The 13512-nt window shown below is 38.9% G+C and overlaps 1 protein-coding gene across 3 annotated transcripts; it reads right to left on the bottom strand.

The window, feature by feature from the left end:
- Positions 1-1007: 1007 nt before the first annotated feature.
- Positions 1008-13044, bottom strand: lhx2b (LIM homeobox 2b). 3 transcript variants are annotated; one of them, XM_071906735.2, is made up of 5 exons: positions 12910-13044; positions 10424-10626; positions 8960-9330; positions 4587-4792; positions 1008-1298 (listed from the first exon to the last, which is right to left on the bottom strand). In XM_071906735.2, exons 1-5 carry the CDS (start codon positions 13027-13029, stop codon positions 1008-1010), a joined length of 1191 nt encoding a protein of 396 aa, XP_071762836.1. In that variant the 5' UTR covers positions 13030-13044. The 3 variants fall into 3 exon arrangements, with proteins under 3 accessions (XP_071762836.1, XP_071762838.1, XP_071762837.1); XM_071906737.2 differs by having other exon boundaries at positions 1008-1247; positions 4587-4785; positions 8956-9330; XM_071906736.2 differs by having other exon boundaries at positions 4587-4785; positions 8956-9330.
- Between the last annotated feature and the right edge of the window lie 468 nt (positions 13045-13512).

Raw genomic sequence — 13512 nt, forward strand, 5'->3', positions numbered from 1 at the left:
AGCTGAAATGATCATACACAGCAGGTTTTTACCTCTGTTAAAATGCCACCTAAGCCTACAGCTCTCGCTTGAGTGAGGAAGAGGATTCTAGTTGTTCTACGGTAAAAGTAAGATCAAGAACAAGACAACAGCTTCTACTTTTCCAGAAGAATAATTAGTTTGCCAACTCTCAGGCTAAACCCCTAAACTTAACATCTTAAATAAAAAGCGCTGCAGAAGTGTGTATCACTGTACATACAATACATGTGTGCCGACACACAAATGAGAACTAAACACAACACACGCGCACGCACGCACGCACGCACGCACGCACGCACGCACGCACACACACACATACACACACACACACACACACACACAAACACACACACACACACGCCATAGAGGAAATTCACCTCTATCCTTTCTGCTGAGTCAAATCATAATTTTTTGATCTTGGTCGACATCTGATAACAGTTGTGAAGATAAAATGGACTGTAAGGCACGTGGCAGTCATAGGATATTGTAACCTGTGTTTAATCTCAGATTTCCAAAAAAAAAGATTTTTTTACAATCCTTCTAACAGTGACTCTTGTACAACAACATAAATACTGTGCTGGAAAAAATGAATTTCCAAAATTAAGCAGTTTTTTTTTTTTTTTTTTCCCAGTCTCTTTCTGTAAACATTGAAAAATGCAAATCAAGTCTCCTCAGTTCTCGACAAGACAACAACATCAAAATAACAACAACTGTTCCATCTGTAAGGCTTGGCTGCCTCACTATGCAAATAGTCTCTAATGGGCTCAGAGCAAAATGAAATCTGTTTTTTTTTTTTTTTGCTTTTTTGTTTTTTTCCTTTACCTTCTTTTTCCTAATCCGTGTAATGTTTTTAGGGAGTCAAGAGTCCTCGGCGTTAGATCCAGGAGGGTGGAGCGGAGCAGCGGGGAGGGGAGGGAGGCGTTGGAGGGGGGTGGGTGGCGGGATGGGTGGGGGGCGAGGCTGTGGCGAAAAAAAAGGGCTCCGATCCATCAGAAGAGGCTGGTCAGGGTGGTCTGCGACGGGCTCCGGCACTCGTGCACGTCCATGCCGCCTGGCACCTGGCTGAGCACGGAGGTGACGGTGGGCATGGTGGGGTTGGTCAAGTCCGTCAGGGTGGTGGGCGTGCTGGACGGGCTCATGGAGGCGTTGGAGATCTCCGAGGCCGGGCCCGACGGCGTCCCGCCCTGCAGCGTGGAGCCGTCCGACGCCTTGTCCACCCCGGTGCTCTCCTGCCGCAGCAGGTTCCTCCTGAACTTGGCCCGGGCGTTCTGGAACCACACCTGCGAAAAAGAGGGAAGATCGTTACGGAATTGATCCACTCAAGCCAAAGCTATATATATATATCATTTGCTGCCAAAACTATCAAACCTGCTGATATCCACTCATTTTCTGACTGACAACATATTAGTATTTGGTCAGTAGGGATGGGACAATATATCGAATTTCAATATATCGCGATACAAAAATGTGACAATACGTATCGTGATATTAGCTTCATTTTATTCTGCTGTTGTAATCGCAAATGAGACGCTTGACCATCAGAATTTCACAAGCTCTCCATCCAAATTATATTATTTGCACTTTGTAATGACATTTTAAAATTGCTGTTTACATTCTAGCGAGCCAATCGCATTTCTAGAAAGATTTGTGTCCACATGTGTACACATAATTCTGCACACTCAAACTTTGTTGTCATTTTATTTATTATATCGTATCGTGGTTGTATTGAATCGTGAACCACATACCGCCTATCGAATCGTATCATGCAACCAGATCGTCCCATCCCTATTGGTCAGTGTGATAAATGATTAAACGTAGGTCACCAAACTATCCTGCACAGACTTACACAGCTTCTAGCAAGGATTCTGAAATGTCCCAGACCCCCAAACAGACCCACATTAGTCCCCACAGAACCCCATTTGATCAGATTCAGTCCCATATGGAAAGAGAGCAGATACCAGAGTGCACCATTGCTTTGTGCCTCTCCAAATGAAAGTCTATTTAAATTTTGTTTGCAGAGATGCTCACCACAGTCAAGGGTAAAAGAGTTGAAAACAGGAAGCCAAGGCACTCTTCTATTGTGTACAAAAGTTATAAAAGCCTTCATTTTTCTATGGCTAATCATAGAAAAATTGTAGCCAGTGGGGAATAAAGCCTTTTTTTTTTTTTACATTTACCACAAACGACGAGTGCTTTGGCTTCCTGTTTTCAAGATTTTTGTTGTTGTTGATTTAGTATTGAATTGTAGAACTGTCTACACTGTACATGGGAGAAGAAACCTAGGATTACAATAGTCATTCTTATACATTCTCTAATTGGGATCATTTCTAGTGAATTAAGTCATAGTTGACCCCTAGGATCTCTTTTTTTTCATATACATATGGCTTCCAAATAGCTTTCTGCAGATTTTTGCTTGGCCTTTGCTCTCTGTTTTAATCCCAAAAAGCCAACAAAGATTAATTTTTTGGTCTGTATATGGCGAGCTGACTGTTAAGAGCCTGTTAGTGATGGAGTCATGATGGAGCCATGGGAAACAGACAGAGGGAAAACGCTTCAGCTGGAATAACAGGCATGAAAACTAGAATGCATCAAAGCAAAATGACTGCTTTGTTTTCCGTTGAGCGTTAATTAAAGCAGCGGGATTTTTTTCTTTTTTTTTTTTTCTTTTCTCAGAAATTTGGATTCAGAAACCTTTTTGTCTCGTTTTTTTCTTCTCAGTCCCCTAGATAATTTGCTGTCGTCTTTGTGGAAATCAAACACTCTCTGCTTTCTCTCTCTTCCCATGTGCCGTATATAGAGCTTTTGTTTTTTTTTCTCTCATCCTTACCATAACGTCATATCCACTCAAATAGAATTGACTTTTTTTATCTTTTTTATTTCACTTTCAGGTAATTTTGCATTCCACTAAATAGCCGCACAAAATATTATCCATCTTCATTTGGTATTGAGTCTCAAAATCATTTTTTTTCTTAAAACGTGAGAAAATCCATCCATGAGGTGAGATGGTTTTACTTGTTTCAATGTGTTTCTTGAACATATTTTAAGAATTTTATTGAAATGAGAAATTCCTAAAAATTGAAATGCGGCAGATGATGCTGCTCCTTTCAAGAAAATCTCACACCATGCATTTTACACTTTGAAATAAACTGATTTGCATTGGAAACAAGTGAAATTCCTTCACCCCTCATTTAAGAAAGACATAGTACAGGAAGGAAGGAAGGACAGAGGGGAGGAAGGAAGGAAGGAAGGAAGGAAGGGAAATTTAATTTTAATTTAAAGCTCTAATGTCATTAATAAAAATTCAATTCTGGAAGTAGAAATAACGAAAGAAAGAAAGAAAGAAAGAAAGAAAGAAAGACATACTACAGGAAGGAAGGAAGGAAGGAAGGAAAGTGTAATTGTAATTCAAAGCTCTAATTTAAAGCTCTAATGTCATTAATAAAAATGTAATTCTGGAAGTAGAAAGAAAGAAAAAAGAAAGATGGAAAGAAAGAAAGAAAGAAAGAAAGAAAGAAAGAAAGAAAGAAAGAAAGAAAGAGCAAATCCATCAGTGAGGTGAGATGATTTTTACTTGTTTTCAGTGCAGCTTGTTTCAGGTTGTTTCTGGTTTCAACATATTGGTTTTTCTCTTTTCAATAAAATTTTGTTTCTTTTTAATGCAGCTATTTTCAACTCATTTCTCATTTTTTGAACATGTTTCAGGAATTCCACTGCAATGAGAAATGACAGTACTTTGAAATACTGATGATGCTGCTCCTTCCAAGAAAACCTCACTGAATAGAAGAAGGAAAGACACAGATCGTCCTCTCTCTTGTAAGTAAAGGACTCTCTACGAACCAGTAATCCCTTAAAATACCTTTACATTTACATGACCCCTTAATTCATGCAAAAAACCCTTAAAATTAGTTAAGGGAGTTATTAATGGAGGAGACCCCATCAAAACCTCCTTAAACACCCCTTAATGTTTGACTGCTTACTTTCTAATTTAATGTAAGATTCAGGGAGACAGGAACTTTCCATTAATAACTCATTAATAACCTGTAAACCAGTGATTCTCAACATTTTTCATATCAAGGATCCCTAACTTAGTACACATTAGAGCACAAACCCCCATTTGATTGTATATTTTTATTTTTATTTTTATTGTTAGATATGATTTTGTCCAGAATTCCATGACTGTCTGCATTGTAGGTAGAGAGATAACAGTGAAACTATGATCAAAATAGTCATTCTTCTACATTCTCTAATTGTGTTAACTTCTTGTAAATGAAATAATGGTGAAGTTTAACAATTCATCAATTTGCTGGGGACCCCCTGGAACCCTCTCAAGGACCCCTGGTGGTCCCCAGACCCCATGTTGAGAACCACTGCTGTAAACCATGCACAAAAGGCATGAAAAAATCCCTTAATTTCTAGTGTCTCTATGAATCAACCCATGAATAAATCCCTGAAAAACCCATGATACCTCACTTCTTTAAGCTGTTATTCTTAATGGATAATTAATGTTTATGTAATGAGAATTTAAGGACATTTCAGGGATTAAATGAAGGGGGTTTTGGTGTCTTTACCTGCAGGACCCGCTTGGTGAGGCCGGTCTTCTGGGCCAGCTGCTTCAGGTCCTTGGCGTCGGGGTTGTGGTTGATGGCGAAGTAGGACTTCATGGTCCTCAGCTGGTGGTGCTTGAAGGACGTCCGCATGCGCTTGGTCTTCTGACTGGAGCTGTACTGCGAGTCCCTGTCCATGGAGTCACCGTCGTTCTCATTACAGCTCAGCGCTGCAGGGCCACACACACACACACACACACACACACACAAGGAGAGGGAGGGAGGGGCTGATTAGACTGTCAACACTCATCCAGTTGCTAATCATTCTGTGTGTTTATTGCTGTTGATTGATAGATATGGTTTTGATACACTGTAAAAAAATGGACTGGAGCTGGGAAATGAAAGGGACGCAAACGTTACCATTTTTTTAAATGCTGGACTGTTTTTGTTTTTGAAATTTTAATGTCATTTTTTGTGTAACTTTATGTAACGGTTTTAACCCATTTATTGTTTAATCGACCTATTTTATGTAAAGCATTGCAGTCTATGTATGAATGTATGAATAAATAAATTTCAACTTAAAGGGATGGGTAAATGTTAAGGTGTGAGTTGAAAATTCACAATGTTTCACCCCTGGAATGTGGAGCTGTATGTGAGACAAATGGATATGACAGAGGAAGGAAGGAACAAAGAAAGAAAGAAAGAAAGAGAAAGATAGAGAGAAAGAAAGAAATTTGCATTTGAAGATGCTTCAAAATTCTAATTTTATTGAAACAAATTGTTTCTTGAAAGAAAGGAAGAAAGAAAGAGAAATAGAGAGACATTGTTTCATTTTTAAGATGGTTCAAGGCTCTAATATTGATTAAAAAATTCAAGTTTAGAAGAAGAAATGAGAGACAGAAAGAAAGAAAGAAAGAAAGAAAGAGAAAGAAATTTGCATTTGAAGATGCTTCAAAACGAATTTAACTGAAACAAATTGTGTTTCCTGAATGGAAGAAAGTAAGAAAGAAAGAAAGAAAGAAATAAGAGAGAAAGAAAGAAAGAAAGAACAAAAGAGAGACATAGTTTCATAAAGAAAGAAAGAAATCAAGAAAGAAAGAAATTTGCATTTGAAGATGCTTCAAAACTCTAATCTCACTAAAACTGTTAGAACTCCTGTCATAGGATGGATTATTGTTAAAAATCAATGTATTTTTCATGTGACTGATTTGGGAAAGTTCTTCTTCTGGTTCCTTACCATCAGATTGTGAACTGTGACATTGTGACCTGACATGCACAGGGCCAACAGCTGCCTGAACGTCTATTTATTGTGTAACTATATTTCTGTCTCTATGTGGATCCACTGCTCTCTGCCTGGCTTCAGTAATATCAACACACATGTATTTTTTTCCCCAGCCTGCAGATTTCTTGGCACCGCGCGACGTGTTGCTGCATGCATAACAGTTCGCGTTCAATATCGGAATGCTGCAAATGATGAATATGAAGTGAGTGAAAACCATCAGAATAACACTTTCACTTAATTAGCCCATACAAACCAGGCAGAACAAATGCTGCTTTCTGGCCAAAGCATATGTTCTTAGTCCGTGGTGCGGGCTATTTCCTGGTTCTCCTGCTTCTGCTATATCTTACTGACAACATGCACAACATCCTGGACATGCATGGAATTGGATTTTGCCACAAGGTTTTTGTTGTGTTTTTTTTTCATGTGGCAACTTGTCAAGAAACTTTGATGTTGTTTCATGTTGTGAACAGAAGAGGGCGCACTGCCTCTTCCCTCCCCAGTCAGGTGTGAATTGGGGGCAATCTCTCTATTATTATGATCTTATATTGACTTGATATATATATATATATTTTTTTATTCTACTCTTGATTTCATTTTGTTCAGGTCATTGCATTCCATTCAATAGCCACACTAAAAAATGTATCTGGTTTTGAGTCTTATTTTCATCTGAAATTATTTTTTCCCCCTCTTTTTCTTTCAGATGAACTCTTATTTTCTTAAGATGTAAATAAAAATTGTGTTTTTCTCCAAAGTGGGAAAATCCAGCAGTGAGGTGAGAGCTTTTATGCAGCCTCACTTGCATCATGAATTTGACTGGAAATAAGTGGCAGGATCTTAAAAAATAAGGCAGATGATGAGAAACCTCACTGGATGCAAAAAGAAAAATGCTGGAAACAAGCTGATTTGCCTTGGAAACAAGTGAAAATATAATATAATGAGGTGAGATGATTTTAAGTTAAGAGGAACTGGATTTGTGGGTAAAACTGAAATGACAAACACATAAGAAAAGTTTTGTTGGTTCTTATTAACTTATTTTTTTCTATAAGACAGCCTGGATCTGCATGTGTGGATTCTGACACTGTCTACAGTTTGCAATCAACTTTGTATGTAGGTGAACAGCTGGATTGCTTATTTTATAAAATCAAGGCATCAACATAGAAATCCATCAGTTTCAACCCAATACATGGAGGTAAATAAAGAATTAGACTGCAACCAGCCACTGGCCATGGCTATTAGAAATTCTTAGAAATGACTGTGTTCCCTGCCATGGTCACACACACACACACACACACACACACACACACACACACACACACACACACACAGTCTTCTTCCAGTGAATAACTCATCAAATCACATTGATCTCTCTGCACACCCAGTTTGGCCCAGTCCCAATGCAAAAAGGCCCCAGCAATGTGTGTGTGTGTGTGTGTGTGTGTGTGTGTGTGTGTGTGTGTGGTTGGGGGGGCTGTAGATGGGGGCTGTAGATGTCTATGGAGCCTGACAAGTGGAAAAGGGCGAAAGCAAAAGCCGGAACATCAAAAAAAACAACTTTTCTTTATCCCCAAAGAGAACATGGGAGAAAAAAAACAAAACACTTTTTTCCGTTTTAAATGATAGATTGACTAAACAGTAACTCAACTTCCACCAGCTATTAAAAATGATTCTTTTTAACATTATCACGAGATTATTCGAAATAATCTTTGCAGAAATTGAATAATAAACTGCGAGGCTGTTTGTTTTCGTTAAAAAAAAAGAAAGTCACTGCAGATCTGAAGGCTATTCAGATATAAACTGCTTTAGATAGGAAGTGTACTAGACTGTTAAACTATATGAAATTACATCTGACACAGTCGAGGTTCAAAACATATATAGTTTCGATAGGGCCTATTAAACTCATTCATTGTTTTGCAAAACTATGATAGCCTATAGGCCTGGACGTTTTCTTTTCCCACTGCATTAATAAGGCTTAAAACGAACTAATACTCGAGTGAAATCAAAACTTCAACTTTAACTATAACCGAATATTATTACATTTGTCGTTTTTGTCTGTTTTCCAGATTGGTTTCGTTCTTGTTAATCAATTTCTATTCACGCTTGTGGCTCCAAATCATTTGGCCTTTACGTGAATATGGCGTTGTTATTACTTTAAACTCACTATTGAGTACCATAGACACACTAAAAGTCCCTATAGGAATATTATAGGAGATAAAAATGCCATAAAGTTCGATACAGTCACACCTAAATTCCTATAGAAAGATTAGAGGGAAATTAAAGCAATTTAAAAAATAATAATCTGCGATTTATAAACTCACTATTACGCACCATAAATCCCTATAGGAATATCATAGGAATATTATAGCCTAGTGACCATATGGGATAGAAATACCATAAAGTACGATGTCATGATAAACTCATTATGAAGCACCACAAACACACCATAGGAGTATTATATGAAAATCATAGTGATAATCTGGAAGATAAAAATACAATAAAGTACAACAAACTCACTATAAACTCACTATTGAACACCACAGACACGCTATAATTCCCTATAGTAATATTATAGGAATATGAGAATATTAAAGTAAGGAAATGAAAAAATAACGCAGGCTGCTATAAACTCAGTATTGAGCACCATAGACACACTATAAGCCCCTATAGGAATATTATAGTGATTTTACATAAAGGAGGCTAGCGTGTCATTCTTATCAATGCTGTTAATTCTTATCCATGCATGTGGCATCCATCCATGCATAATTAGCCTATATGTAGCGTGTTTGCCCCCCACTAGGCAAAAGGCAGGGGTGTAGTGGAGGGTGAAGCCACCTACATTCAATTTGAACCATGTTTTATTTTCAGAAATAGAGTTAAATTAAGTAGAGTTAGAATATGTAAATAGGGTTTACCACGTGGCTGATAGGAATATTTGTGGTTAAATTCACAGTATACAGAAGAGTTAAGTAGCATCAAACTCATCTGAAATTGTTTTTTTCTTTACATTGGTGGTTTACTGGAAGTGCAGGTCATATAGTTTTCCCACCTCTTCATTTCCCACTACATGTGACTGCTACTACATGAGGTGAACTTCATGTTGCATGGCGGCCTAACCTACCTGCGTTATAGGCGGCCAGCTCGGCCCCCGGCCCGGGGCTTTTCCTCTTCCTGGGCCGGCCTTTCTGCACCGTCCCCACGCCGTTGAAGTAGGATAGTCCGAGTGTGTTGGCCGGGCCCAGGCCTTTGTGCGGCACAACGTCCGCATGGTTAAAATGTGTCTGATATTCTCCCTGGATGAGAGTCTCAAAGTGCAGCCGACAGTACACCAGACTGTCCTTCATGCCAAAGTGGTCTCCGGTGGTGAGCATCTTGCTGCAGGTGGTGCAGGTGAAGCAGTTGAGGTGGTAGACCAAGTCCCGGGCCCGCATCACCATCTCCGAGGCCGAGATCCCCAGGTGACACCGAGCGCATCTCTGCACCGAAAATCTTCTGCGGACAACACAGAAACCTCATCAGCGGGTGGACACGCGCATTTAGGCCTATCAGTGGCAGTGTGTGTTAGTCTAATATGCAGGGATGCAGGCCTAGTGGAGGGTGAACCCACCTAAACTCACTTTCACCCACTTTGTTTTTAAATTTGCAGAACAGAGTTCAGTAAATGTTATGGTTAGACCGATATATCGGTTGGCCGATATTAGCCTTTTTTAAAATATCACATATGTCCACCTCTGATATGATGGAGGTTCCTCCCTGAAAACAGTCTGGAAAACCTGACATGACATTTGATTTCCTTTACACATTTTATTTATTTTTTTGTCATGTAATCGTTCAGTTATTTCTTTTTTTGGGGAAATTAATTATTCATTTAAAGGCAGTAGTGTATCCCAGAGTTTCCCCCTAACACTGAAGAGGTGTTGGGTGGGGTGAGGGGTTGGGTGGAGGGAGGGAGGGAGGACGGGAGGGGGTGGGTGGTGTCACCGTGCCTTTAAAGAGCTGCTAACCCTAAAAGAATTTCATTAGCCTGGGTTTCAGTGGAGAGTTTTAGTGTCCCATGATGGTCTAAATGCTGTTTCAGAGGCTTAATTCCACCCTGACAAGAATACAATGGTATACACTGCAATACACTGCAACTTGGAATTATTTGGCATGGAAATGGAGATTTAAAAATAATGAATATTAGCACAAAATAGCTATCTTCAGTACAAAAATATCAGTATCACTTTCAAAAACCCATATCGGTGTAACCCATCCTTACACGTCAAACTGATGTATTTTTTTTGTTTGTTTTTATCTGAAATAGAACCGGGTTTTGTTTCTATTGGTGGTCATATTACCCACCTTTTATTTTTTTATTTGCCACTGCATCACTAGTTATATATGGTCAGTGTTCATTTAACTCTGTCCACACCCATCAGAGTTCATTTAACACTTTTAGATCGGTCTGAAGCCATATCAGCTCTATGAGTCGACTTCAAATAAAAATGCTAAGGAAAAAATCAGCGGTGGGGAAATGTTGAGGGATGGATTTATGACGAATCTCCTCTCCCTCCGCGCTCCACGGGGCCTGCCACGTCCCTCCTACCTGTAGTAGTCCTCCTTGCAGTAGATGCTGCCGTCCTTGCTGAAGCAGGTGAGCTCAGACTCCAGGTTCAGTTTGCACTCGCAGCACTTGAGGCAGCGCATGTGCCACTGTTTATCCACGGCCAGCAGGTAGTACCGGTCCGCTATCTTCCTGCCGCAGCCCGCACACAGGGCCACCCGCTCGCTGGTCATACACGGCATGGGCTGGCGATGCAACATGGAGAGAGGAAGAAGAGGGGGGGGGAAAGTCAGTATGTTGTTTTAATTGGTGGGGAAGAAATACAAGCGATCCTTTAAAGCGTTTTAATATCACAGCAGAATTAGAAGTTCTTATAATATTGGAATATTATAGGGAAAGCATGGCGAGATTAAGTAACACCATCAAGTCATTACAAAGTTACTACTGAGCACCATAAACACACTCGATAGTATATAGTACTATAGGAATATTATAGGAATATTAGGATATGGGGATATTAAAGTAAGGAGATGAAAAATGCACACACAGATATAAATTCCTGTAGGAATATCATAGGGATATTATAGGAATACCATAGGAGATTAAAAGAAAGTACCATAAAGTAGCATAAGGTCACTGCAAACTCACTATCGAGGACCACAGACACACTGTATAGTCTCTATAGGAATATCATAGGAATAATATGGAAAATTGAAAGTAATATCATAGGAGATGAAAAATATAAACTCTGATGAAGTCACGATGAGCTCACTATTGAGCACCACAGGCTACATCATGAATATGGTATTATAATAATAATATTATAGGAGTATTATGATACCATAAGAGATAAAAAAGAAAACACCATAAAGTACGATTACGCTGCTGCAAACTCACTCAATTCCACAGATACACTATAAGTCCCTATAGGAATATTATAAAAAATATTAAAATAATAGGTAAAAAAAATACCATTAAGTACGATAAGGTCAATGCAAACTCGAGTACCAAACTTGAGTACTATAGACACATTAAGTCCCTATAGGAATATTATAGTTATATTATAGGAGATTTTTTAAAAATGCCACAAAGTACAATAAACTCACTAATAAGTAGTAGACACATTAAGCTATAGGAATAATATAGTGATACAATAGGAGATACTACCATAATGTACGATAAGGTCACTATTGAGTACCAGAGACACACTATAAGGCCTTATGAGAATATTATAGAAATATTATAGTGTTAAGAAATGCAGAAAAATACCATAAAGCAGGATAAGCCCATGCAAATCCACTATAAACAAACTATAAAGACCTATAGGAATATTATAGTGATACCATAGGATTTAAAAGAAAATATAAACTACGATAATCTCCCATAAACTCACTACTGAGTGCCATAAACACACTATAAGGCCCTATAGGAATATTATAGGAATATTATACGCTAGTTGCTGTCATTCGTATCCACTAGCCTATAATAATTATGCCTATTTTTTTTTATATTTCCGTAAAACACTACAGGCCTATAAATAGCGGTCAGCTCTCTCGAAAGGAAAATAATGACAGTAATGTTCATAAAAAAGTTAAAGGGCAAACAAAATCTTATGATACGAGGCTGTGGTTGAAATTGTTTCGAGAGGCCTAGAAAATAGCAACACACACACACGCACGCACACACGTACACACACACACACACATACACACACGCACGTTGTCCAAATCATTTGAAAATAAAAGTGGAAACAGAATCAAAATTTTCATGTCATGTTTCCTTCTGTCATTTTATTCTATATATATATATTCCATTGTAGCATTATTCAGTAAGGGATTACTAAACTTTACAAGAATGCTATTTATTTATTTTTTATTTAATGATAATTACTGATTTCAAAAAATAAAACACTGCGCCAGATTCTAATGTTACGAGCCATTTCTTGAATATGAATAAAAATACTTAGGAGCCGAATTTTGTTATTAATGACAGATTAGATTTTGTTGTTAATGCTTTTTACCCAACTATCTTTCTCATAGGCTCCTCTGATTAATTTTGCTTCCCAGTCATTCAAGTCTGTTTCATACGCGCTTTGATCTGAGCTGCTTAAACAACACAGCCTGAAGTTGCACATTGATTTAAAATAGAAAACGCATCCAAAAATATATCTTAAAGGCATAAAATACAGAATTTTAACGACAAATGTTAAGCTGTTTGCTCCTTAAATAATTCAGTTACATGGGCCATTTCAGTTTAGGCTTTGTTGAGGAAGTTTTGGATTAAACAGTGGCTGAAATGACTGTTTAGAGGCCTTTTAGAGCAACTTTGTGCGCCTGGAAGACGTTCTAAACCAACCAAACAACATGTGCCATTTGTCGGACACTTTTTATCCCCAACACCGGCAGAATTAGGGATAAAAATAAGTGAAAGTGTCCAGCGAATGGCACATGGAAGGGTCGCGGTGATAGAGCGATAGTGCCATGCTCTCCAAACCGGGCTGGAACGGGGCTGAACTCAGTCGCTCCTACCGTTTCAGATTCCCCCATATCGATGGCTGAGCTGATGGCCGCTGACTCGCTCTTCCCTCGCCGGTCCATCTCCTCCACCACGCCGTGCACGTCGCCTCCAGGGAGGCCGTGGAAAAGCATCGTTGCCGCAGAGGGGAGGATATTATAACTGTTCTCTTCAGATCTGCAACCCAAGATTTCCATCAGACGCCTGTGCACTCACCACCAAAAAAAAAAAAAAAAAAAAAAAAAAAATCTCTCTCTCTCTCTCTTTTTTTTTGGTTTTTGTTTTAACCCCCCTCTTCTTGCTGTGACAAGTGAGAAATCCAGATCAGGGAGGAAAAATATGAGGAAAAAATTGGACACGTGTTCTCCACACTAGGTCTCATCTGCCAATGGCAACCGTCATCCGAATCTCTGCAGCTCTCATTATTAATAAGCTATGATTAATTCATAAATAAGCGTGCAGATTCCCCGTTCTCTTGCTGTAGCGGCGGGGATCTATTTTTTCTCTGAGGTGTGACACTATTTCTTTGTGGTTATGAATTGCTCTCGCTAAATCATTTCTCCGTGCACCGTGAATAAACATACCAACTATGGAAGCCCCCGTTGCATGGGTCTCGG

This window comes from Centroberyx gerrardi, chromosome 8 (genome assembly GCF_048128805.1).
Source record: "Centroberyx gerrardi isolate f3 chromosome 8, fCenGer3.hap1.cur.20231027, whole genome shotgun sequence".
Lineage (NCBI taxonomy): Eukaryota > Metazoa > Chordata > Actinopteri > Beryciformes > Berycidae > Centroberyx > Centroberyx gerrardi.

Excerpts from the sequence above, each read along its gene's own strand:
- lhx2b (XM_071906735.2), bottom strand. The coding sequence starts at position 13,029 with ATGCTTTTCCACGGCCTCCCTGGAGGCGACGTGCACGGCGTGGTGGAG. Across the intron at positions 9,331-10,423 it reads TGCAAGGAGGACTACTACAG|AAGATTTTCGGTGCAGAGAT; the intron begins GTAGGAGGGACG and ends TGTTGTCCGCAG. Across the intron at positions 4,793-8,959 it reads GCTGGCCGCCTATAACGCAG|CGCTGAGCTGTAATGAGAAC; the intron begins GTAGGTTAGGCC and ends GTGGCCCTGCAG.